The 24,954-nt window shown below is 35.6% G+C and overlaps 3 protein-coding genes and 1 long non-coding RNA gene across 6 annotated transcripts; 2 read left to right on the top strand and 2 right to left on the bottom strand.

The window, feature by feature from the left end:
• Window positions 1–4,231: 4,231 nt before the first annotated feature.
• LOC120124204 lies at window positions 4,232–6,116 on the bottom strand. The gene is made up of 3 exons (XR_005516263.1): window positions 6,075–6,116; window positions 4,724–4,883; window positions 4,232–4,645 (listed from the first exon to the last, which is right to left on the bottom strand). It is a non-coding gene; the product is annotated as an uncharacterized LOC120124204 (long non-coding RNA).
• Window positions 6,117–7,023: 907 nt separating this feature from the next.
• On the top strand, window positions 7,024–7,812 carry LOC120124222 (phosphoglycerate mutase-like protein AT74). Its single transcript, XM_039142937.1, has one exon. The coding sequence runs from the start codon at window positions 7,204–7,206 to the stop codon at window positions 7,810–7,812; it is 609 nt and encodes a 202-aa protein (XP_038998868.1). The 5' UTR covers window positions 7,024–7,203.
• Window positions 7,813–13,522: 5,710 nt separating this feature from the next.
• On the bottom strand, window positions 13,523–15,079 carry LOC120124295 (GDSL esterase/lipase At1g54790-like). The gene is made up of 5 exons (XM_039143003.1): window positions 14,808–15,079; window positions 14,509–14,709; window positions 14,256–14,422; window positions 13,904–14,174; window positions 13,523–13,791 (listed from the first exon to the last, which is right to left on the bottom strand). The coding sequence occupies exons 1-3, from the start codon at window positions 15,040–15,042 to the stop codon at window positions 14,367–14,369; spliced, it is 492 nt and encodes a 163-aa protein (XP_038998934.1). The 5' UTR covers window positions 15,043–15,079; the 3' UTR covers window positions 13,523–13,791; window positions 13,904–14,174; window positions 14,256–14,366.
• A 1,417-nt stretch (window positions 15,080–16,496) lies between these two features.
• On the top strand, window positions 16,497–24,490 carry LOC120124274 (branched-chain-amino-acid aminotransferase-like protein 1). 3 transcript variants are annotated; one of them, XM_039142976.1, is made up of 20 exons: window positions 16,497–16,677; window positions 17,840–17,938; window positions 18,849–18,920; window positions 19,318–19,410; window positions 19,705–19,842; window positions 19,992–20,050; window positions 20,527–20,629; window positions 21,220–21,405; window positions 21,518–21,618; window positions 21,862–21,916; window positions 22,054–22,140; window positions 22,272–22,323; window positions 22,550–22,635; window positions 22,833–22,886; window positions 23,117–23,200; window positions 23,449–23,520; window positions 23,684–23,764; window positions 23,866–23,901; window positions 23,974–24,111; window positions 24,250–24,490. In XM_039142976.1, the coding sequence occupies exons 1-19, from the start codon at window positions 16,585–16,587 to the stop codon at window positions 24,100–24,102; spliced, it is 1,680 nt and encodes a 559-aa protein (XP_038998907.1). In that variant the 5' UTR covers window positions 16,497–16,584; the 3' UTR covers window positions 24,103–24,111; window positions 24,250–24,490. The 3 variants fall into 3 exon arrangements, with proteins under 3 accessions (XP_038998907.1, XP_038998913.1, XP_038998920.1); XM_039142982.1 differs by having other exon boundaries at window positions 23,974–24,112; window positions 24,267–24,490; XM_039142989.1 differs by having other exon boundaries at window positions 23,974–24,112; window positions 24,196–24,490.
• The last annotated feature ends 464 nt before the right edge of the window (window positions 24,491–24,954 follow it).

The raw sequence follows: 24,954 nt of genomic DNA, 5'->3' as shown, positions 1-24,954 counted from the left end.
CCTACCGAGCATCCAACAGCATTAGCCCACTGAAGAATCACTTCCTCATCAATATTTATCCCAAATAATTTGCTCTTAGACAGATTCAATTTCAGGCCTGATATAACTTCGAAAACAAGTAGGATCCTCTTAACATTAATTACCTGTGTCTTCGATGCATTGCAGAAAATAATTAGATCACCTGCGAATTGCAGATGAGATAGATTAACTGAAGCCTCATCGCAACCAACAATCAGGCCACAAAACAGACCTGAAGATACTGCCTTACGTAGCAGCAGATTCAGCAGTTCTCCAACAAAATTAAACAACAGTGGGGAAAGGGAACAACCATGTCTAAGACCTTTAGCTATAGGAAATTCAGCAATAGGAACACCGTTAACTAAAACTGATACCGAAGCAGTTGTAACACACTTACGAATCCAATTACACCACTTAGAACCAAACCCCATTTTGTTCATGACTTTAAGAGAATGTTCCAATCTAATGAATCATAAGCTTCTTGAAGTCCACCTTAAAAACACACCCTTCAACCCTTTCTTCTCCACAATCAATTCCTTCATTAGCATAAAAGAGCAGTCCAGAATTTGTCTCCCAGGAATAAAAGCAAACTGTGACTCACTGATAATATCGTTAATACAATATCTCAACCTTCTCGAAAGACACTTAGATAGGATCTTGTACATCCCACCTACAAGTGAAATAGGTCTAAACTCATCTAAACCCCCAACTTAGAGCCCTTGGGAATGAGAGTTATGAAATAATGATTTATGCCATGTTCCCAATCCTTCCCCAAAAAGAAATTATGAAAAAACTTCATAATATCACCTTTCAAATAAGACCATAATTTTTAAAAAAAACCCACATTCAACCCATCGGGCCCTGGAGCTTTATTACTATCACACGAGCTGATGATTTCCCAAATCTCTTCTTACGTAAACTCCTTTTCTAACATTAAATTCTGCTCCATAGAAATACGAGAAAAAATCAACTCAAAATCCTCCACTTCCAAAGTTGAAACACTGTTATAGGCTTTAAAGAAATGCTCCTGACACTAGACTTGATAATGATAGATCTTTGATAATTACACCATCAACATTAATAGCATTCAGAGAATTTATTCTCCTTCTAATTGAAGCGCATGTATGAAAAAATTTAGAATTTCGGTCACCATCTTTAAACCACTTCTCTCTAGAATTTTGGCACCAAATTTGCTCCTCAATTCTGTATAGTTTCCAAAGATCATTTCTTAACAACCTCAACTCTGACGTGATCCCAACAGCACTGGATGACTGATTTTGCTGCATCCTCTTTCTAATTGGTGAATTTGTCTTCAAGAACAAATGTCCAAACGTGGAAACTGATTCCTATCCCGAGACCAGCTTTTAATGGCATACTTTGTATTCCTAAGTATACTCAAAATTCCAGTACTTTCCTTGTCTTTTTTAAATTCCTTAAATGACTCCACGACCTTCTCCTCAAACCCATCCTCAGACATTAAATAATTGAACAATCTGAAAGGTCACTTTCCCCAATTATCTTCCCCAATCTCAAACAAAATTGCATTATGATCAGAGATAGATTTAGGCAGTAAAAACTGATTGATCCCAGAGAATTCTACAGAGAAACTAGCACTCACCAGGAACCTGTCGAGCTTAACAATAGTAGGCAAATCCCTATTACTACTCCAGGTAAAGTTACCCCCAATAAGAGGTAAATCAATAAGCCCCGTTAGCTGAATGAAAATACTAAAGATTTCCATAGAGTTTCTATTGTGAGCCCTACCTTCCTTCTCATCTTTTGATAAATAAGCGTTAAAATCCCCTCCCACACAAAAAGGGATACTATACCCGTTTAAAAACAGTCCCAGTTCTTCAAAGAAACCAGCCTTCTCTTCCTCCACAGATGGACCATAAACGTTTATGAAACCACACCTAAAATTATTGGATTTGAACTCCCCGAAGACAACAATAAACCTCTTGTGAATATGATGATCTTCTACCACAAAGGAACTATCATCCCAGCAACTTAACAAACCACTAGAAGAACCTTCTGCTGGTGACTCAACGAACCTCTGCAGCCTATTCAAACCACTTCTCCTTAAAAAAGATCTTGGTAAATTCTCGAGTTTTGTTTCTTGAAGAAATAGGAAAGTAGGATTTCTCTCCGAAACTAATTTTTGCACAGCTCTTTGCTTCTCTCTTCTACCCAAACCCCTAACGTTCCACGACAAAATACTAAGCTTTGGCATGATACTCTAGATTAATAATGCCTAAACTCCAAGGAAAACATTCGACCTCAAGGAGCCCCACTCAAACCTTTCTCCAACTCTATAATCTTCTGTATAAAGCTTCCCTCCCTTCTTTGAAAGAAATTCCCAATAACTTGCTATTTCCCATGTAGCAATAGCTTCCTCCACCAACAAGGGAAAAACTGATGAAGATAATGTAGAGACACTAGCATGATCCGTAGCATCCCTAAAAAGGGATCTTTTAACTCTCCTGATAATTCTCTTCGGCCTAGTACCATCATTGTCCCTTGCATAAACCCCAGCTGCCTCAGCAACTTCAGAAAGATAACCTCTTGAACATAAATCCCTGCCCATCATATCATTTAACACCCCTCGGGGAACCTCCTTCTCGTTCTGTTCATTCTTCCAATCCTGCACATTATTATTCCAAATCTTTCTGCATTTCGACCTGCTATAAAATATCTTGTGACTTCTGATAAGTTCCCTAGCAACCGGAGCAGTCTTCATGTATATCGAGCTTACAGAACCTGCTTGTGAACCAGCTCTTGAATTTAACAACTTTAAACCAACAGCAGGCCCGTCTCCATCTTCGATACCCACTGGATCCTTGATTTTATCTTTTTGAAGCCCAACCTCCCTGTCAACTATATCAAGCGCATAGGAATCTCCCTCCACACTCTTCCCATTATCTATCCCTACAGACAAGCCTCTCGACTTTTCATGCTGAGTGGAGACAACTCTCTCGGTTTCTGTACTTTTACTATGATGCGAGCCCTGAACCCAGTCCTGAACCCTTCTACGGGTTTCTGACAACCCCTGACAACCCACATGGCCTCCATGCTTCACCTGAACATCCTCTGCGCTCCAATTGGAAGAGCGCTCCGCCCATGGCTCCTCTAGAACATCATCTTCAACAAATTCTGACAACTCAGAAAAGAAAACATCACCACCTTCCACCCTTTATTTTGACCAGAAATTCCTCCCATACGTTGTAATGGTAGTATGATCAGAATGTCAAAAGGACTAAAGACCCTCAGGATCATTTGCGCCACTCTACAGTCCACTTCTGTGCAGTTTCATCTTTAATCTTAACTAGTTTACCCCACTTGGATACCAACCTAGTAAAAAAAGGAACCGACCAGCAGTTTAAAGGGACTCCTATCATGGAGATCGAGCAATAAGCTAAGGGAATGTTGTCCTCATCAAACACAGGCTCCAACCTATCAAACCAGAAAGACAACTCTTCCCATTTTCTTTCCATCGCTGACTTCATCTCATCCACAGATTGGAACACGACCAAGCAAGCATTCTTAGCAAAGCCCCACCTTACAACCTTACATTAAAGCCCCACTCCTTAATGCTTTCTGCACATTTGAATTTGAAACTCTTTACAATACCAGTAAGGGACGATCTCAACCAAGCCCTTTCCTCCACTGGAATATACACATCCTTAGCGTTATTCATCTCCTTCGCATTTGTGAGCTTCCCCTCTTGCACAACCTCTGTCTCCTTATGTACCCCAACAACCGCATCTGAATAAGAACTTCCATCATGAAACCTATTCATCATCTCCAACTTCCTTACCCTTCCAACTGACGAAGAAAAACTTCCAACCTTTCGCCCTCTGATACCAACACTAGTTGCACCCTCAACCCCCCAGCAATCTGCCTCCTCAACCCAGAATGTTTCTTATATTTAGCTACAGTCACTGAAATTCTCCTCCCATCAATCAAGACGTTGTTCATCTTTTCCACTGCATTACACAGATCTTCCTTGCTTTCGAAATGGACAAACGCGAACATATTAACCTTATACTTCGGTCTATTATTGAAAAGAGGAATGAACACCTTAATGACTTTACCATAACGACAAACGAATCCATAAATCACTGCGTCTCACTTGCCTACTAAGATTATCGAATAAAAAATGGATTGAACTCAAAGTCAAAATTTTCTTAGACAAGCATGTAATCCAAAAGTAACCATATCAGTAAAGGATTCATTATGCACTGGACAACCAAGAAGAATTTAAGTTTTGATACTTTCAGAAACAAACAAGAAGCCTCATGGTCTATTGAACTAGGATGTATAGTGATTAACTAAAGTGCTAAGTAATTCTTTTAAAAGAAAAGAAGGGTGAATCCAAAAGTATATGAAACATAGACAGGAAACAGAATATATATATATATATAAAGATAATTAGAAAATTGGTAATATGAGAGGTGTCCTGCATAACAAACCTATCTGCAGTACAAAGGAATATAGATGCCCCCAAAATGTATTTCTCCGTGAATCCACACCAAAAATTTTACCGCGTATCTCAAATAACGCAACCAAAGCTGCTAGTACTTGTACTACCAAGAAATACATTACAGATGGAAAGAAAGGCGACTGATCTCTGCAAATTTCATTCATATTAATGTGCAAATTATATAAAAAGGAAAACATACTGCTTAATTCATGCATTAGATTTTACCTTTCGAAACCAATTAGCTTTTCCCATTGCGCATCAGAAATGCTCCATTGGTCTCCATTCACAATCCAAACAATGTAAAATATGGCATGTGATAGAATAGTTAACGATGAAAAAATAAGGGTATACCATGATAAGAAAGATCTCCATTGGAACAGAAAACCTATCACACACCAAAAATACTTGCTTAGAAATTCTAGCCTTAGAGAATGTAATTTCTGATATGTTTTTTAGTCAACTATGGCATGAATAAAAATGCATTTAAGAATTATGAATATGAGTTATCATTTGACCCCTTACACCTTCCAAAGTTCAAACCAGAAGTCCATAAACTGAAAGTTTTGAATATTAAAACACTGAGAAAATACATTAACTTAGACTTCTTGATTGGCTGTTAACTGGTTTCCCATTTTAGCAAATAACAATTTCATTATATCCGTTATAATATAAGGAAAACCCCGAAGAAGAGAGAATAAAAGAGGTAATGTAAGAGAAATATGATTATTGAATTTCGGATATTACAATAGTTTAAATACACTGAGTTGCTAACTTCTAGTAGGACTTTCTGCTAAATATAAAATTATATATAGAGGTAGAGATTACAAGGATTCCTAAGACTTATCCTTTATTATCATAAAAGACTCCTAAGCAAACAAGACTTCCACGCGGCAGATTCTAACAATATCATTCACATTATTGATGTATACCGTAGCTTCTTAAGTGAGTGATTGACTGGCAAGGTGTGATTGATTGACGAATGAATTAGTTAAGATATTAATCTACTTTTGAAACTTTTCATTTGATCATTTTCAAGAATATAAAACATTCTTATTCCTATTGATCACTTTTGTTCTTGAAAGGTACAAAGGTACATGACATTGTTAATGATGTTGCTCCATACATCGAAGAAGAAAGTGGCTTTATGATCAAATCTAGTTGTGGATTATTTAATGAGAGCCACGAATTTTGTAAAGCAATTGCATTGTTGGATAACAAAAAAATTTCCTGTCTTATGAACTACTCTAACAGTTGATGTCATTGAAATGAAATGGTCCAATAATGTATGGCATAAATACACTAACCGGAAATGGCCATGCTAACTATGGTTGCTTTAAAAAAAATTAAAGAAATGTACTTAATTCTACAAATGAATTCATAATTTTAAATCCAATACCGGTACATACAACTCACGATTGTATTTCTCGCCTTCATAAACAAGCTGAAACTGTCCTCCTCCACAAACAATAGAACTTAAATAATCTCAGAAATGTGAGAAGTAATACTTTGTTAATCTACATTGCAAAAAGCCTATTATGATTAACCACAGAAAACAGAAAAAAATTAGACGGTTTACCTATTTCTGGAGCTGCATATTGAATTAGGAGAAAGGCTATCATAAAAGAAAATTCACTTTTTCTACTGCATTTTTAGACTAACTGTAGATATTCATAAACGCATTTCGCTAACAGATATGAAAATATTCTACAGTTCTGATTATCCTGAATTAATAATATTTGACAAGAAATCAAATCCACATGAAATTCTCTGATGAGAAAACGCGTCAAATGAAAATTTCTGCTATGCAATTGGAGAAACGAAAGCCTACCTATCAAAAGAAGAAAAGGCAATGCAAATCCGTGAGGAACTTCCCCATAATAATTTCTCCTTTTAATCGTAAGCATAATCATTGTAGTTGCACCATAACTGAAATCCGTAACTCATTAGTATAATATTGAATCTTTGATGCCCAATTAGAGTCAAAACAATATACACCCAAGACAAAATCAATCACCAGAAAAGCTCCATTGAGTAGAGTAAGTTCTCCATGGGTTTTTATCATTGATGAGCATTGAAAATACTTCATGGTTGGCTGCAGTCAATTATTATGAAGAAAATAAGATAACCCATTTCCATATAAACCCATCTCTTATTCACCAAATCAATACTGAAACAAGAATCCTAAAAAAGAAAAGGCTTTTTTTTCATCTCAGGATTGGGTGAATTTTCATAATATTACTTGAAATCAAAACTGGATTTTTGTAAACAATGATCTTAGATTTAGCCTACCATTATTTTCACTTTACATGATAAATTGGGAAGTTTTGATCTTTGGGTTTTTTTATTCAATGTCTAACAATGTCTGCAAAAGTAGCACACTTGTTTTATTTGTTGGTCTCATGTTTTCCAAAATACCAGGTAACAGAACACATGCTTCCTCGTATATGGGTGTTTTCGGGAAAATGAAATGTTCTTTAAGCAACCTTTTTTTTAGTTTCCCCACTATGGTTTTACGGAACCACAAGATCAATGCTCCATGTGATTCAATGAATGTTTTGACCTTGTTTATGCATCCAATAAATAGACCACTGGAGCTATCTTCTCTTATAATCTTCCCCAACAAATGAAACTGGCCTAACAATGGCAAGCATTAACAAAGCAAGTATGACGAAACAATGGTGAAATTCGCAAAAGATTGAAAAAAGATGCCGAACTTTAGGTTGTTACCGAAACACATAATCCTTGTCCGACATGGTGAGTCCGAAGGCAACAAAGACCCCTCGGTCTACAAGACAACCCCCGATTATAAGATCTCCTTAACCGAACATGGCCGAGCCCTAGCCCGACTTGCCGGTTCCCGGCTCCGGGACCTCATTTCGAGCAAGGGGCCTTCCCAACATTGGCGGATTTACTTCTACGTATCTCCTTACGAGCGCACCCAATCCACGCTACGGGAGATTGGGAAATCGTTCTCGAAGAAAAGAGTGATCGGGGTGAGAGAAGGGTGTAGGATTGGGGAACAGGATTTTGGGAATTTCCAGGTGGCTGAAAGGATGAGGATTACAAAAGAAACGAGAGAAAATTTTGGGAGGCTTTTTTATAGGTTCCCTGAAGGTGAATCTGCTGCAGATGTTTTTGTTCTAGTTTCCAGTATGTTATTCTTCATTATCAAATTTACATTCCTTTTTAATGGAAACTTTGCATTTTGCTTAAAAGGGTGCTTAGGAAATCTAGCTTCTGTTGAGAAAAATGATAATTTGCTATTGGGTTCTTGGTTCCTGCATATACAAGACTCTGGTTTATTGATTTCTTGACTATGTATGAGAATAGGTTTCCAGTATGTTCTTCTTCATAAAATTTGCATTCTTTTTCATGGAAGCTTTGCATTTCGCTTAAAAGGGTGCTTAGGGAATCTAGTTTCTGTTGAGAAAACGGTGATTTGGAATTAGGAAATCAGATGGTTTTGGATGTATTTTATTGAATTTTTTCCTGTATTTTTTTCTTTTATTTGAAATAAATACTTATGGGAATGGTATAATTGATTGTTTTGAAACCTTGAAAGCAAAGAGCTTCTGAATGAATTTCGGGATCATGTTTTGTTTATGATAATACAAATGAAAGATTAAAAGACTGTTGAACTGCATATACAAAATTCTGTTTAGTTGCTGGATGAACCAACTAGGATAAGTCTCAGGTTGCTGGACTTTTAGATGTTGGTTTTAAAGAGTGGCTGCATGAACCAACTAGGATAAGTCTCAGGTTGCTGGACTTGTCATGTCATCAGTATAGAACTTTAGTTAACAGTGTTCACCAACTCTAAGGTTTAAGGTTAGAAAAGTAGAATTGAACCAGGTGTGACTCTTTTCGAATAGATTATGATGGTGAAGCAGTTCTTGTCTATTGAAAACAAATCTCTGGCTTTGAATTACTACGTGTTATATATAGTATACTCTGTTTACGGCTGTAAATAAGATGAGTCAGATCGCGAGCTACTAGAGATCAATTCGATCAAAGTTTGATAAATGCTCGACTTGAATAGATTCGACTCGAGTTAGAATTCTTAACGAGTCGAAATGAGCTGTTTCATTCTCGACTCGAAAAGCTCGCGAGCTACTCGAAAAAATAAAATATTAAAATTTTATTTAAAAAAATAAATTATTAAAATATTAACATTTATGTGTTGATCTTTTTTAAAAATACAGTATAAATATATTTAAAATTCAGGTTTGAGTTCGAGTTTGACCTTTAACCGGGTTAAGTTTAAGTGTTTTTTTTATTTCAAGCTTTTTTGAGCTTTAATTCATAGTTTCGAGTTCGAGTTGAGCTTGCAAATTTTAGGCTCGTGAGTTTTCGAGCTGAGTTGCGCTCCATTTTATAGTTTTCGAGTCGAGTCGAGCTCAAATTGGCTCGTTTACGACCCTAACTATGTTTAAACGAGATAAAGTGATAAATCTTTCTTGTTCTTTAATCTTATTTCTTTCCAGAACGAGCCGTGGTAAATCTTATTTCTTGGTTTTGATTTTAATTTGAGTTGATGAAAAGCGACATTGAAAGAATTTCTTTTATTTTTTTATTTTTGGATTTTACAGGTTCTCTTGAATCTCTTTGGAGAGATATAGACTTGAATAGGTTCAACAATGACCCTTCTCAAGATTTGAATCTGATAATAATCTCACACGGTTTAGCCTCTCGGGTGTTTCTAATGAAGTGGTTCAAATGGTCAGTCGAGCAATTTGAGCGGCTATATAATCCTGGCAATTGCGAGATTCGAGTTATGGAGTTGGGATCTGGTGGAGAATATAGCTTGGCAATCCATCATACCGATGAAGAGTTGCAAGAATGGGGACTCTCTCCCGAAATGATAGAAGAGCAAAAATGGCGAATCAAGGCCAACAAAGCTGATTTGAACTATCATTCTAAATGGTATCATAATTCGTTTTTTGACCAAGAATTAGACTCAGATGCAGATGTCAAAGAAGATGTTGTTTCAGATAATGCATTCGAAGATGTCAAAGAAGAAAATTCAGATGATGATTCCAAAGACCATTTTGTAGAAACCAATTCTTAAGATTTCAAAACCTGTGCCATAAACTACATGTTGGAAAGCTCATTATTTGTAAATCACTAATCCGTTAAGTCCTTTTTTCCCTTTATTTTTTAAGAATTCCACCTTTATTTTCCGTTTGAGAAAAATAAGATATCAAATTGAAGTTTCAACATCAGCTAGTACTGGGAACTGGTTATCTCCATAACCGGCAGCTTACAAAGAACAAACCGGCAGGTAAATTTTGCTAAACTCGAGACTGTTCTTATGACTCGTGTATTTTTATGCTCTACAAAATGAGTCCATTTTTATGCTCTTTTGCTCTCTGCCATCTCCTCTACTGTGTCATTCATGCTAAACCATTTTCTTTGGACGTTGAACTTCAGATCCAATTGCAGACACTAGTGCTTCCTTATCCTTTGATGCTGCAGAAGCTATGGTATTCAAGCTCAGGTGTTGTCTGATAGAGTATGTGTCTGACACGGGCATGTTCAATTTTTTCAAGGTCATTTCACCATATCCAAATCTGGGTATGCATCAGGTACGGATGCTTAAAGAAAAATGAAGAATCAGAATAACATAGTGCAGAAAGTAACGCCTTCAGCTGTTGTTCATGAGCCACGGGGTGCATTGCTGGGCCAGCCATGGAGCTCGATATAGCCAATGAAGTTCAGAGGAAAGGTAATCAAACTGAAGCCTGATGAGAACTATGGCCGAATGTTACGATTTTCATTGCATATGATTGTTTTAGAATGTTTTCTTTGTATGATAATGGATGGAAGGTTAATTCATTTCATTGATTTGGAGTTTGATTAAAATTCAATTGTTTTTATTTTTAGAATTTAAACTCCATCTAGAATAAAAAAACAAACTATTTGAGTTCGTTTGGTTAAGTTCATAGCAATGTCAAACTCGAGTGTTTTCTGTAACGTAGGACTTGTCTTTCTTGGATGAGAAAACTTTCCATCCCCAAGCAGTAGTATAGATTTATTTTTCAGATTTGCAAATGCAGGATCGGAATAGTGCTTGATCGAGTGTTGCACTGGTGCCGAAGAAAGCTATGTTATAGCACATGATCGACTTCTATAGTCGAAAAACGAGTAACTTTATCCATAACGTGATACACGAATTAGGGAGACCTGTCATATGTTTTCATCAAGATGAATGGTTTTAACTGCAATTTCATGGTTGTCGAAACGATTTTTCTTAAAAGGTGAAAAGGAAGGTGAGATTTTGAAAACCACATTAATTCTTAATTGTCTTTTTTTATTTTAAAAACATATGCGATTTAAAAGACCTCTCGTTTCGAAAAAATTTGAATTTCCTTTACGATCGAAAAATACGGTTCGAAGAGTCGCCATCAATCTTTGATTAGGGTGTGATTGAGCACCCAAAAATACTGTCATTTTAAATAAAAAATAACTTTAATTAAAACAACAAATTGAGGTATGCGTTACCAAAATTCGAGTTCGGGATTCGGTTACGTGTGGGGAAGGATTAGCACCCCCACAACGCCCTAAATCGGTACCTAGTCGATTAATTAACGTCTTTGCAATGAACTTTACAAATTCGAGTTTATTTTGATTTTTGATCCCATAAAATAAAAATGTAAATTTAAAACATTCAAAAACACTCAAACAAATTAAATTAAAATTATCAAGTCATTTTAGAAAGATAAAGAATGTTCGATTATTTACAAATATCGAGACCAGATCTTAAAGATATAACAACTTTTTCTCGATATATTTAAATAAACGAATATTTCTTTTTCTCTCGTTCCCAAATTTTAGGTGACGAATCAATTTTTTTGGTTTCACTTTCGGGATACACTTTTATTTTAAAATCATTAAAAGCGGACCTCAAATCAGTTATGACTGCCCACTTAAAACAATTTTAAATTAAAAATATATTACCCTTAATCCAATTATGAATATGTCGAGTTATGCAAGTGAGGCTATCATGCAAATTATGCAAGAAGTGTATGTCATGTAAAATTAATGGCATCTAACTATATGTGTATGATCAAACATGCCTACATAAACACTTCCTAGACCAATTAATTTAATAACATGCCACAATCGTGCTTAACACACCAAAATACAACAAAGATAAATCACATACAAACTAAAGAAAGCAATGTAATGGCTAAAATAAACATAACAAAAATTAGAGGTTACTAACATGAAATGAAGCAAAATATTATGGCCTAAAATCAACTATTTAAAAAAATATAGGCATTACTATTAAAAAAAGAAACTATGAACATCTAAGGCCAGAACGAATCTATATATAAAAAACGAGTAATAAAAAATGAAATTATAAAACAACAACAAGTCCTGCTCAAAAGACTAAAATACACAAGAAATAAAACTAAAGGTTAAATACGGAAATTCATACACAACCCAAAATAACTTTGCTCCAGGACTAAAATACAAATTCACAAAATTACATCTTAAATGTAAAAACAAAATAGAATCAAAGACAACCTAATCTAGGACGAAAAAAGGAAATACATAAACCTAGAGGACGCGAACAGAAACCCAAAAGAAAACAGCCTGAGGACTAAAATATAACGTGCGTAAAAGTACAAGTCAAATATATAAACAAGCAGAAACTAAATACATTACCATTTAGGACTGAAATTAAATACGAGTAAAATACAGAGACAAAATTAGAAATATGAAAACATCGATTTAAGGACGAAACTACATGAAATTGAAAATCTAGATGGCCCATATTAAGAATAAACCACGCAGAAATAGGAAACCCTAAATTCCCTAAACGACACCGTTTTAATTCGCTAATATATATGTAATTTCATGTGAAAACTAAACCTAGCTTACTTCATCTCTATCAGCCGCATATCTCTCTTCTCCTTTGCCCTCTACTTCTTCGAACCGGCGACTACACAAGGTCACCGTGGCCTCCGCCCTATAGCCGCTCCAACGAAGAGCTAAGGTTCCTAAAGAAATACAAGTGAAAACCCCAACTCAAAACAAACTACGCGACCACCTTGAAGAACTCAAGCCACCATGTCTTCTCCTTCTCTAGCCCTCAACCAAAACGAACGACCACCACCTAGAAGCTCCGACGAGGGTCTAAATCCGTGTAAGATTTACCTAAATATCCAACAGGACACCATCTAGCCCTATATCCCAACCTAACCCCGAAGATACAACCCTTGACACCTAACAAAACCCTCGGCTGAACATTAAAAGTATTACCTTTAGGTGGTTGGATGCTCCCTTAAAGCCAGACGAAACGACGACAAATCTCACGCAATGGAGGCCTCGAACTCAGGTAGTAACGATCGAATTCCTCCCTCTTCAATTGTGATGTCGATGACTGAAGATGATTTTTACTGTTTGTTTATGTTTGATTGTTAAGTTTACTCTATTTTGTTGATTTGTGAGGTTTGTGTTGAGAAAGAATTTCAAAATGGAATTATTCTTCAATGATTTCTGTTTTTTATTCATCCATGAAAGGAAAAACTCCTTTTACAATAATCCCCAACCCCTGTTTACAATGCTCTCCTTTGATAATGGTTGATCTCCTCTCTCTTTTTTTGAAAATTCCTCCTTGTGTTTTTCTGTTTTTTTTTCTCTAACTCTTCCCCCCGTTTTTTCAACAAGTTGATGAGTGGTTATCTCCTTCAAAAAACTGACCATCCCCCTCCATTTACAGTTTATTTCCCCACGTAAAAACTGCACATTTCAGTTTTTATTACCCACGGTGAAAAAAATAAAGAAATGGCCTTCACATTTTCTTTTCTGGTTTTTAACCCCCAAAACTGTTTTCATTTGCAAGTGATATGGGCCTCGGACAAATCAAACATCTACAATGGTAATGTTGAGTATCGGATAAGGAAAAATCGAGTCATGGTAATGTTCCAGTTTGAGAGGTGTAACAACAATTTCATCAACGCGGGACATTTATTACATTGAGTTTTGATCAGTTGCGGCCATGAGTAAATAAGGTCTTCAGAACTTTAGATCTAGAAGGAACGGCATTTTGTCGGAAAAGGGTGGATCCGAGTACTTTCCTGTGAGTATTTCTGATGAAACATATTGGTTTGCAGCCTCCGAATAATGAATTCCATCCCAGTTAACATATTCAGATCTATCATCACATGCTTTGGCTGTCATTGTGGTTCCATTCAAGACTTTTGTTTTCCCGCAACCAATCTGGCTGTCGTAATTCAACGGTGGACCTCCGTATCCACAGCAAACCATTATCGGCTGCTCGAATCCTGCAAAATGTAGGCGCTCAAAATCATTTTGTTCCCATACTTGTACCTCTTGTTTATCTTTGTTTTGTTGAGAACGAAATCAAAACTCTCAAAAGTTCTAAATTGAACATACCGAATTTAGAATAATTCGCTATAAGGTTGGATTGTATTGTGTAAATGTCAACATAAGTAAAGTTTGAATCTGTATACCGGCTCTGCAATTTCTTACAGAGGGCATGAAAATGCAGATTGAAGGCTTTAGCAGCTTGGTTATGCTTGCTGACACATCCTAGTTCGTTGAGGCTTGATTGATTGGTTCCGAATTTAGCGATATTTTGAGCTAAGCATCCGAGAGGTCCCGTGTTATGTACCCAGAAATTCCTAGCCCCTTGTTCATATAGTATCTACATCGAAAAACAAACAATTCGAGATTTAAGACCGAATCTTAATGTAACAAGTACTGGTGTAGTGTTCTTGAAGCTGACCTTTATTCCAGTTTCAAATTCTGTCAAGATCAAAGGAATTAAGGCAAGTATTTGATCAAAAATTTTGGAATAAAATGCACCCGCTAGGTCGTTTTGGCCTATATCGAACAATTAAAGGCCATTCCAGAAATAATCTTCGGCTGGAAGATACTTGTCAAGTTTTTCACCTGCAATCGAATGATAATCTCTACGTATATATATGCTTCAGTTCAAGATAAATGGATTCTCTGGATGATGATCATATTTCTGTTACCTTTAGCCAGCAATCTGAGAACCCGGGCTTTGAACCTGACAAACTGAGCCACTTGAACTCGAAAAGAAAATGGACTAACAGCTTGTGCAGTAGGCGGTTCAATAGTTGACCCTGCAGCGGCGAAGTTGCAACCTTTATGGAAACTCGGCGTGCTGATCGAATCCAGGTAAGCGTTTAGAAACGGCAGATCCATTGCATCCACTGCAACGAATAATCCGAATAAGCAAACAACAATATGCAAATATGCAGCAGGGGGTGAGGCAATGTCTAAATGCAATGCAAATTGTGAGAAGTTTAACTGAGAAAATCAATGATGAGACGGCCATCACAGTATCTCCCTGCTGGTGTTCGGAAGTAACTTCGACCGTAAGGCGGTTTGAGGCTAGCGATGCCAGCACCTACTAGCTCACCGGTATCAGAATTAGAATCACCGAAGTTAAAAATGGCCGGAAGTTTGAAGTTAATGGAATCGGTGAGAGGCAAGAAGACGAACACCAAGGCAATGATGCGGAGAACCGAAGATTCAGGGGCCATGGTCTACAGTAGGATCAACAGGTTGTAGGGATTATTATACAATGTATGAACGATGGAATTACAAATCATACCATTTGTGAAGACTTGCACCTGATCTGCAAGTTATGTCGGTTTTAATAGAAAGTTTTAGGATTTTGTCTGGCGAAAAGCACGTTGGAGGTACTAATTTGAATCTTTATAGATAATAGTAAACTTTGAAAGGTAAAAGTTTGGTAAGTCGTGCATGTCTTAGCAAGTGGAAGTTTGCTTTTGATCGTGGTAAGCAAAATTGCCAAAATCAGAATCAAAACAAAAGGGTTTCGGGTTGAAATACCCCATTCCCTCAAATTGCATTTTGTTTAGCTTTGATAAAAACAAATCATATTTCGAAACTCATCGTTCTTTTAATGTTGCTTTTATACCTAAACCTCGACATCCATGCTATAATAAGCTGTCCAAGCTCGACACTTCATTAATCCATATTTACCATTTAATCTAAAGCAAACGAATAATCGACTTAATATGCAAAAAATGTAGGGTAAAGTATACAATTAGTCCCTCGACTATAGGGTGTTGTTTTGTTAAGTTCATTAACTATTAAAAATTATAAAATAATCTTCCAACTATATGATGTTGTTTTGTTGAGTCATTCGATTATTAAAAGTTACAAAATAATCATTGGACTCTTCATATGTTCCAAACTCCATCTTTTTTTCAATGAAAAATTAACAGTCATCTCAGTTGTATGTTAACATGTTGTTTGATATATGATAACCATTTGAGATTCTAGGATCAAATTTTAATATATCTCAGTCAATAGGTTAACGTTTAAATCAAACCACTATCAATTTTTTAGTGAAAAAAGACCAATTTGGAACATATGAATAGTTATGTGACTATTTTATAACTTTTAATAGTCAAAGGATTTAACAAAGTAACATATTATAGTCAGAGAATCATTTTATAATTTTTTATAGTCAGATATTCAACAAAACAACACCGTATGATCGAGATCACTTGTGTACTCTGGCCAAAATTTTAATATTATACCGTCCCTAAACCCTTTTTAATTAGGATAATAAATTTTCAAAAAAATAATTTACTTAATTTTAAAATAAAAATATTTTGATCAAAATATTTAAATCAACGATAATTTAATATTTTAAATTAAAATACTAACTTTTTCAAACTTACTAAAATTAAAATAAAATTATAAGATTATAATTGATCTTAACCGGTTATGATTCTATTTTATAAAATGAATCAATTATATTAAAAATCATCAGCGTTAACTAAGCCGATGTCAGATGTATTCATTTAATACATCAGATTCGTACAATTGAGTTACCGTGATTGGTCATCTTCAATTTCCTTACTGTTCTTTCGTTTTAAAGAAAACAAGGTTGTTTCTTCAGCTTAAGCAGCGTAAGCATCTTTAAACAGCAGATTTTTTTGCTAGGATTCTCTTCTCCTTTTATTTTGAATTGCCTTTGTAATTTTACTTTTCTTGTTTCATTTATTGCGCAGCTGATCACCATCTTAAACCATATCCAAGAACCATCCATGGGAGACTTAAAGCAGGAAGAGATAGAGATCATCCATTCATGGTCTGCTCCAAGATCACTCAGTACCAGTCTCATGTATTCGTTTTCTCAGGTACTACCGGCTTCTTTTTTCTGGGTTCGTTGTTTGGTGGCTGAGAAAGTTTGAGAGAAAAAATGGAGATGAAAGTATATTATCGCTCTTGTTTGTTATATAATCTCTGAATTGGCTTGAAAATGGACCTTTTAATTGAATTTTAAAGACCTTTTGGGAAGAACGAAGAACTCTAAAGTAAATTTTGATTCTTCTCAACATATGGTTTATTAAGAAGATTGGTGGGTTTTCAAGTTGAGGAAGAATTAAGAAAAATCTTACTTGTTTCGATAAAATGGAATTGCTGACTACATTTTAACTTACCTATTAGTTTTCTTTTTTGTGTTATAATTCCTGACTGTTTTATTGTTCGCTGAGAAAATTGAAGCAGAGAAGTTGAATCATGAAACAGTAGTGAAATCACTGAAATGGTTGTTTGTTTTAGGGAGGACAAGTCTTAGTTTTTCGAATTTTACAAATCTCACTGTTTGAGTGGCTTTTGTTAATTAATCATGATTTTGATTTCTGGATCACATTCACTGGAATCTTCAAGCTTTTGAAAGTGTCGAATTCAAATATCCATGTTAAATATTTGTCCAATACAGGTAGGTTAATTTTTTTTTCAAGTTTATCCATGTATTTGGAAGGGTCCTAGGAGGATCATATTTCTGTGCTCATGTCCGGATATGGGTCACAGTCGGACATGGATACTTGAAGAAGAAACAAATGAAGACTCGTACTTCATGGTTTAATAAGTGTTCAACTGAATCATGGTCCTACTGCTTCTTGATTTGCATTCTTCTGTTTTCAATGTTACGTAATTGATTAAGGAGCACCTATTTGGTGTTCTATAATCATGAAGGGGGTTTTTAACGAGGCCTCCACTTCTTATCAAAAAAAAAGTTCCGTAATCGAATTTGCGAAAATATTGGCCCTGAAAACTTGAATTTAGTTGAATTGGATGGTGTCCTATCTTATGGTATGGGCTTCAATTTTCAGAAAGTAATTGAACATTGAAGGGTTTTTATCTTTTAAGTAACTATAAAATATTAATCTGAAGTTCAAAATTGGGTGAAGTTCATGAAACACTAATGGCGGATAAAACCGAAATTCTCTTTACAAGTTTCTCAGTTTACCTCTCTTTGGCTTATATTATATACTTAACGTTTTCTGCTATACTCAGAGAGATGACATAGAAGTTCTGGATGAGCCTCTCTATGGAACTTTTCTTCGCACTACCGGTGCTGAAAGGCCCTACCGTGAAGATCTCCTTTCTAAGATGGTATGTCACATAAGCTTAACTTATGTTTTACCATTTTTGCTTCTTTCCTTGCAGTTTAAGATGAAAAAAAAATACGATAGATTATGAAGTATTTATTCATTTTATAGAAAATTGTCATCGGTTTTGTTAAGTGTAGATGAAATCCCTCAAATTATGTGATTGAAGTTCGTTATATATGTTGGCTTTGATTATGCTCTGCAGAAAATATATTTTAATGTTACTTCTCTGAGTAATTTTATTGGTTATGAGGCAAATGGTCAATTATGGAGGGAAGTAAATCAACATGAGATTTATGTTGCAGTCAACATTAATTGATTGATCTCTATGACTCATGGACTTTTCTGTTTTGGGAGTGTACTCATGTCGGGCAAGTCTCTGACACAACAGAACATGTACCAGGCATGCATGGACACATCCGTGTTCCAAGTCACTGAATATCTGTTTATATCAGAAACAAAAGTAGTGGTAGTAGTATGGTGTATGATGTAAACTCTAATGTAATATGGTTATGATATTCAATAAAATCTTGAGACACCCTTTTCCTCCTCCCAATGTCCTGTGAAATAGTGTATATTTCATAGGTTATGAAGGGGGTTTTAATGAGGTCTCCCATTTCTATCAAAAAAAATATCAGAAACAAAAGCATAGCAACTGGAATTCTGAATGGTTGTTGAAGATGTTGGAAATTAATTGTTTGGTCTGCTCCAATTACTCAATAATTGTGAAGAATGCTTATTACTTTTAACTTTGTTATTTCTAAACATATTATCCTGCTTTCTGTTTTATATGTCTGATCCTTTCAATTTAAACAATGTCTATTCTTTTCAGTTTCTGGTTTCCCTCTATGCTTTTGTGCTTTGTTTCAGTTGTCAATGGTATCTCCCTCATTTTTGTATATTTTTTGGAATAGGAATGTGATGGTAATAAAGTTGTGAACGACATCATTTACGGTCCAGGAAAAAAGAAGTATAGGTATTGTAAGGTAATCTACAATTTTTTTCCTTGTTGCAAGCATGTGTTTGGTTCTAATTGAGAAATTATTGCTAGTCTTGTTTTTTAAATATTTATGTAGAATGCATGACTTTCCTTAAGAAGGGTATACTTTTTCATTTCGAGAATAGATTGATTCTAAAGGAGTTAATTTCTTAAGCTATTTTCATTTGTTCTAACTTCATTTCACATGCAAAAGTGTGTTGAATTTTAATGCAAGAAGGTTTGCTAATGGGTTTTCTGGGTGATTTTGGCTTTTCCTATGTAGCGGAACACATTATGTGGAGTGCATCATCAGATGCTAAGATTGAACTCTATATTATCATAGCTTGAAAATTTTAGTTTTGAAACATTATTTTATGTACCAATCCTCCTCTCATTGCATACAGCACATTGTAAAGCAAAGGGTGCCCGGTTTGCCAAATGACTTGCTTCTGAGAGGAAAGCACTTTATACTGATACAAAATCCTCTCAATATACTGGTAAGCTGTTTGGAACTCATTTTGCCATTTCACTTCACTCGGAGAGAATCATATCAGTGAACATAAAGGAAATCTGTAGGTATATAGTAGATTTTTCCTTGTTTAGAACTTAGAAGTGAATTGCTTAAGGTTTGATGTCTTAACATCTATATAGACATTGCAAATTTTATAAACCTTACAGCATATACACCGGAAATATTTAATAATCTGATGCTTACTGCTCAATGTTCCACCATTTGTTATCTCTGATGCCATTCACTGATATATTTATGTTTTATTTGTGCTTATTTTCAGTCATCCTTTGAGAAGGTTGTGCCTCCATCTTTCCTTGAACTAGGTTTGGGGGATTTAGTTTCCGTATACAGTGAGCTTTGTGCACAGGGAAAGCCCCCATCGGTCATCGATGCCGCCGACCTTCAAGAAAATCCTGAGGTTGTCTATCTTTTATAATAGGATAACCTGGAAGATCTTACTATATAGAAAGCCTGTTATCTTACTGCAAATGACATCTTACAATGTATTGGGCTGTTATTTTGCCAAACCTTGAAATGTGATACCTGTTTCATCTTATTTATGTACAGGATACCTTAAGCGGTCTTTGTAAGGATTTGGATATTCCTTTTCAAGATGCAATGCTCAGGCATGTGGAAACTCATTTCCTTCTAAGTTAAAACCTTCAAATCTATTAACTTGCTCTTCATGCTATGCAAGTTAATTAACTCAGTTGTAAAATCTGATTCGGGTATGTTTAAAACTTTTAAAGTTTTTCCATGTATTGGGACGACCCTTGGTGGGTTATCTTTATACTCATGCCCATATATGTGTAAGACTCAGGTACTTTAAAGAACATGAAGCATCGAAGTAATATAGATAATTAAACTGCCTTTCTGTGACAGTAGCTGTATTTCTATTCTTATACACGCATCTTTTCTTGTATGTGCCCCTTCTTAAAATTCTTTGCAAACAAATCACTTCCACTAGAATAAACAGTCCAACGCTGTCATATATCACAATTTTTTTCTCAATATATATCACTCTTAATTTGCAATGATCTGATTTTATCTATTGTATGATAATATCATTATCATAATGCCTTTATGGTTAAACATTGATCAGGTGGGAAGCTGGTCCAAAACCATTCGATGGTTTGTGGGCTCCATGGTGGTATAAAAGTGTGCATAACTCGACATGTTTTGCACCCAGAAGAAAGTACCCTAGGGTATGTGACCTGTTTCATTATTTTCATTTTGCATAATGAATTGTAAACCAGTTGCTTGTCTTGAAATTAACTTCATAGACATCTTGTAGTTGAAGTGTCTACTCTCTTTTAACTTCGTGTTAATGGAACTCAGGTGTGAGTGTAGGGTATGGGTACTTTGAAATTTTCCTAAGCATTTGCATGTATTTGGAGGGATCCTTGGAGAGTTGTATCCCCATACTCATTTCTGTGTATGTGTCAGATACAGGTACTTCAAGCAAAGTAAAGAATTGTAGTATCATAGTCAAATTGTATTTATGTTGTTCATATTGATAAGCATAGGCATTCATCATTGTTTATCTCTGTAATGGTGATGGATAGATAGTGAGTTATTTCAAGTCTTGATGTGCTGAAAATAGATTATTTTCGGAAAGAAACAATTACTGAAAATGTGTTTTGAAGGCTGACAATGTAGATGGCCTTGTAAACAAATCTCCCAATCATCTCGACAATGATAGTTCTTTTTCTTTTTAACTTTTGGTAATCCGTATCTTTAAATTCATTAGAAGAAGTGTTGATACAATTATGTTTGATCATGTATGTGTTTTCAGCCATTTCCTTTCTCATTTTATGACTTGTTGGAGCAAAGTCTACCTTTCTATAACTTGCTTAAGCGCAACGTGAGGCAGACATCATCCCTTTTAAAGCCCTTACTGGTTCCTGATCTTCCAGTTCCCAAGAATGCAAAGCTGCTTGCTTGGGTTGGTGATGAGATTCTACCTCGCGAGAGTGCAAAGGTCCTTAATCCTGGAACCATTCTCAATCTGTTGTCCATTGACTTCAAACTTTCCTTTATGATTATTAATTCACAGGTATATTTGGTTTCTCATTCTTGCAATGCATTACCAGGTTTCAGTATTTGATTCAGTCGTACAAGGTGGAGATGCTGTGTGGGAAGGACTTCGAATTTACAATGGAAAGATATTTAAGCTCGAAGAGCATTTGGATAGGTTGGTGAAACCAAATGCTTAATGAATTCCCTTTATTAAGAACTGCACTAGTATTAATCAAGACAGTTTCCAAGCAAAAGAAAAAAGGGAAAAATCTGGACATTGTTGACCTCACTCATTTCCCCTATGTACGACTGATTGTATGGGGAAAGATGAATGAATGACACATAGGCGAACTTAGGTTAGTCCTTGCTGATAATGCCTAATGGTTGCTTGAATTCTTCTTTTGGTTCATTTTGCAAGGATGTTTGATTCTGCAAAGGCTCTGGCTTTCATCAATGTTCCAACTCGTGATGAGGTGAGGATCTCCAGATAAATTCGAATTCAATCTCTCTGAAAATATCCTTTTCGTGGATTGAGCATTGTTTGATGGACATTGTTCATGCAACAAGTTAATCGATTCTTTTGTAGTAACATGTTGTTGCTTCATTGCAGATCAAAGAGGCTATCTTCAGAACTCTCAATGCCAATGGAATGTTCGACAATACACACATTCGATTAACACTTACTCGTGGAAAAAAGTTATGAAACATTTTTATCTTCTCTCCATCTCTCTGGGAAAAAACCTAAGATGTGGCTAGTTGGCCATTCATGAATTCCTAGTTCTTCTCTAGATTTTCTTCACTAATATGCTATACTCACATCTTGTTCAGGTTACTTCCGGGATGAGTCCTGCATTTAATCGATATGGCTGCACTTTGATCGGTAAAGCAATGCTTTAAGTCCTTTATATACTGGAGCGATACCCTTAAGTTCTGATATCTATTGGCACATGTATATTAGCTGCAAATTCCTACCACACTTAGAATGTGCTGTCGTGGTTGTTTTTGGATAACATTCGCAAAGTTCTTTTTGCAAATATAGTATTTGTTATTGTGATTTGTGGATTTTCAGCTGATATGCTTGATGTTTCCTATGGAAAAAAATGCAGTGCTTCCCGAATGGAAACCCCCGGTTTATGACAATGAGAGTGGTATAGAACTTGTTACGGCTAGTACACGTCGCAATTCACCAAATGTAAGATTCTTGGAGTCTTTTCTTGCCACTATTTGCTACTTGCTACAAAATTTAGGAGAACATATCATGCCAGGTCTTGCTGTTGACTCTTGTCGGATGAAATATGGGTGTTTGTTCCGATATGATAGTAGAGTCCTTTACAAAATTTTATCTTTCTATAAACAAGCTGACTTTGAGTAACTTTTTATCCCTTTCAGAATTTGGACTCGAAGATTCACCACAATAATCTTCTGAATAATATTCTGGCAAAGGTATTGACCTGTGCAGAACTTTGATATGATTTTATGATAAATATGAGAGCATATAATGTTCTAATATCTGATTTAAGATTTAAATGGCTGTTTTCATTCTTTCATGCTAGTCAAGCAAGTTTTACCATCTTAAAATGCTTCTGGCCGTATTCTCAACTTACCCACCGTATTTTACTATCTTATACTGTTCTAGGACTTGGACTTAAATTGATTTGCGTGGTCCAATGCAGGTAGAAGGGAATAATGCGAATGCCGGTGATGCAATCATGCTTGACAAGGATGGTTACGTGTCTGAAACAAATGCCACAAACATTGTAAGATTTAGGATCTGGCTGCAGTTTCTGATTTTAGATCCATTTTAAAAGGAGTATGGTACGAATATGCATCAATAATCTTCATCTTGTTCTTGGCTAGTTGACCATTCATCTCGGATAACCTATAACATTGATACGACGGAATATCCTAATGTGTTTAGTAGTTAAAAGGATTTTATTTTCAAAGCATGTGCTTTAAAAGTTGAAAATCTATAAACCGAGGAACATTCCTCTGTCACATGTTGCAGTTTTTGGTCAAGAAAGGCCGTGTTTTGACGCCTCATGCGGATTATTGCCTGCCAGGGATAACTCGAGCAACTGTAAGTTTCTTAAACATTTGATTTAGCTGCAATTTACGCCCTGGCAGGTGAATCTCATAACTTGATGATCTCAAAGAAACAAATAACCACAAAATGCTGTTTGATATTTCGTTTGATCAGAAATGATACAGCGATATGCACCCCCTTGCTGTTCGAATTGCAGGTCATGGAGCTTGTTGAAAAGGAAAACTTTGTCCTAGTGGAACGAAGAATTAGCTTATCCGAGTTCCATACAGCAGATGAGGTTTCCAGTTGATTTTCAGTCGAGTTTACATATATTTATACCTTAATTGTCAATATATCGTTTACATGTGTTTCGAGTTTGATAATAATCATGTCCTGCAGGTATGGACTACTGGAACAATGGGAGAACTCAGTCCGGTGAGTTAAACATACAGACTGACTACTTAGATCCTCCTGTTCAATCTAGCTGATCGAATATTTCTTTAACAGGTCGTGAAGATCGACGGGCGCGTTATTGGCGATGGTAAAGTCGGGCCGGTGACTCGAAGATTGCAAAATGCTTATAAACTCCTGACAGAAGACTCCGGCGTGCCAATTCCAACCAACTCCCAAAAATGAATAACAAAAGGTTCACTCTCTTTCGTATCATTTCCCTGCTTAAAGAATTAAAACTTAGTTGCAGGAGAATTAAACATCTTAATGTTAGAACAGGGGTTGATTTATTTTCTGTTTGTTTCCATGGAAAATCTCGTTCCCCTCATATCCGGTTGCCATTGTCGAAGTTGATGATTGTTGGAGAATATGGATGCATGAACTTCTTCTCAAATTCTGCTGTTCGGTATGAAACTGATTGTGGAAAACTCGGATGAATAATGTTTCCCAGTAAATTGTGAAAACTCTTTAAGCCATCTGTAATGAACAATTGTCATCGATGTTGAGTTATATGTTCTTAACATGTTCACATTCATGGCTAAAATATTTTATTTTGTTTTATGGCCGTGTGAAAGTGTGTGTGTTTTCATGTGTATGTCTGTATATTTAAGTAAGACCTCTGTAACGGACCGGTCCGGCCGGGATATTTTCCCAACATTGAGTCATAGGTGGACGTATCGAACCGGAATAAGATAAAAAAAACCAATGGAATCTAAAACCTTGATTACAAGTTTTTGTTTCGAATGTAAGAGCTGGATTATACTGGAATCTTCGATGCTTTAACCCTAAAAGGAAAAGAGATGAACTCCATCGTTTTACATGTGGTCCATGCATGGGGTGAGTATTTGGTCGAACTGAGTCGAGTTATTTGAGTTGATAACTCTTATTTTATAACATAAACTTAAAAAAAAAAATTCAAGTTGAGTAGAGTTATTCGAGTTTATGTTTAAATTTAATTGTATTATAATATTACGGTACTAATTAATTCCAATTTAAACGGATTTCTACAACCATATAATATATATCTTCATATTTTTT

The sequence above is a fragment of the Hibiscus syriacus genome, unplaced genomic scaffold (assembly GCF_006381635.1).
Source record: "Hibiscus syriacus cultivar Baekdansim isolate YM2019G1 unplaced genomic scaffold, ASM638163v2 tig00001291_pilon, whole genome shotgun sequence".
NCBI classification, from domain to species: Eukaryota; Viridiplantae; Streptophyta; class Magnoliopsida; order Malvales; family Malvaceae; genus Hibiscus; species Hibiscus syriacus.
Note: the sequence above shows the minus strand (reverse complement) of the source record. Positions and strands in the feature narration are given on the sequence as shown.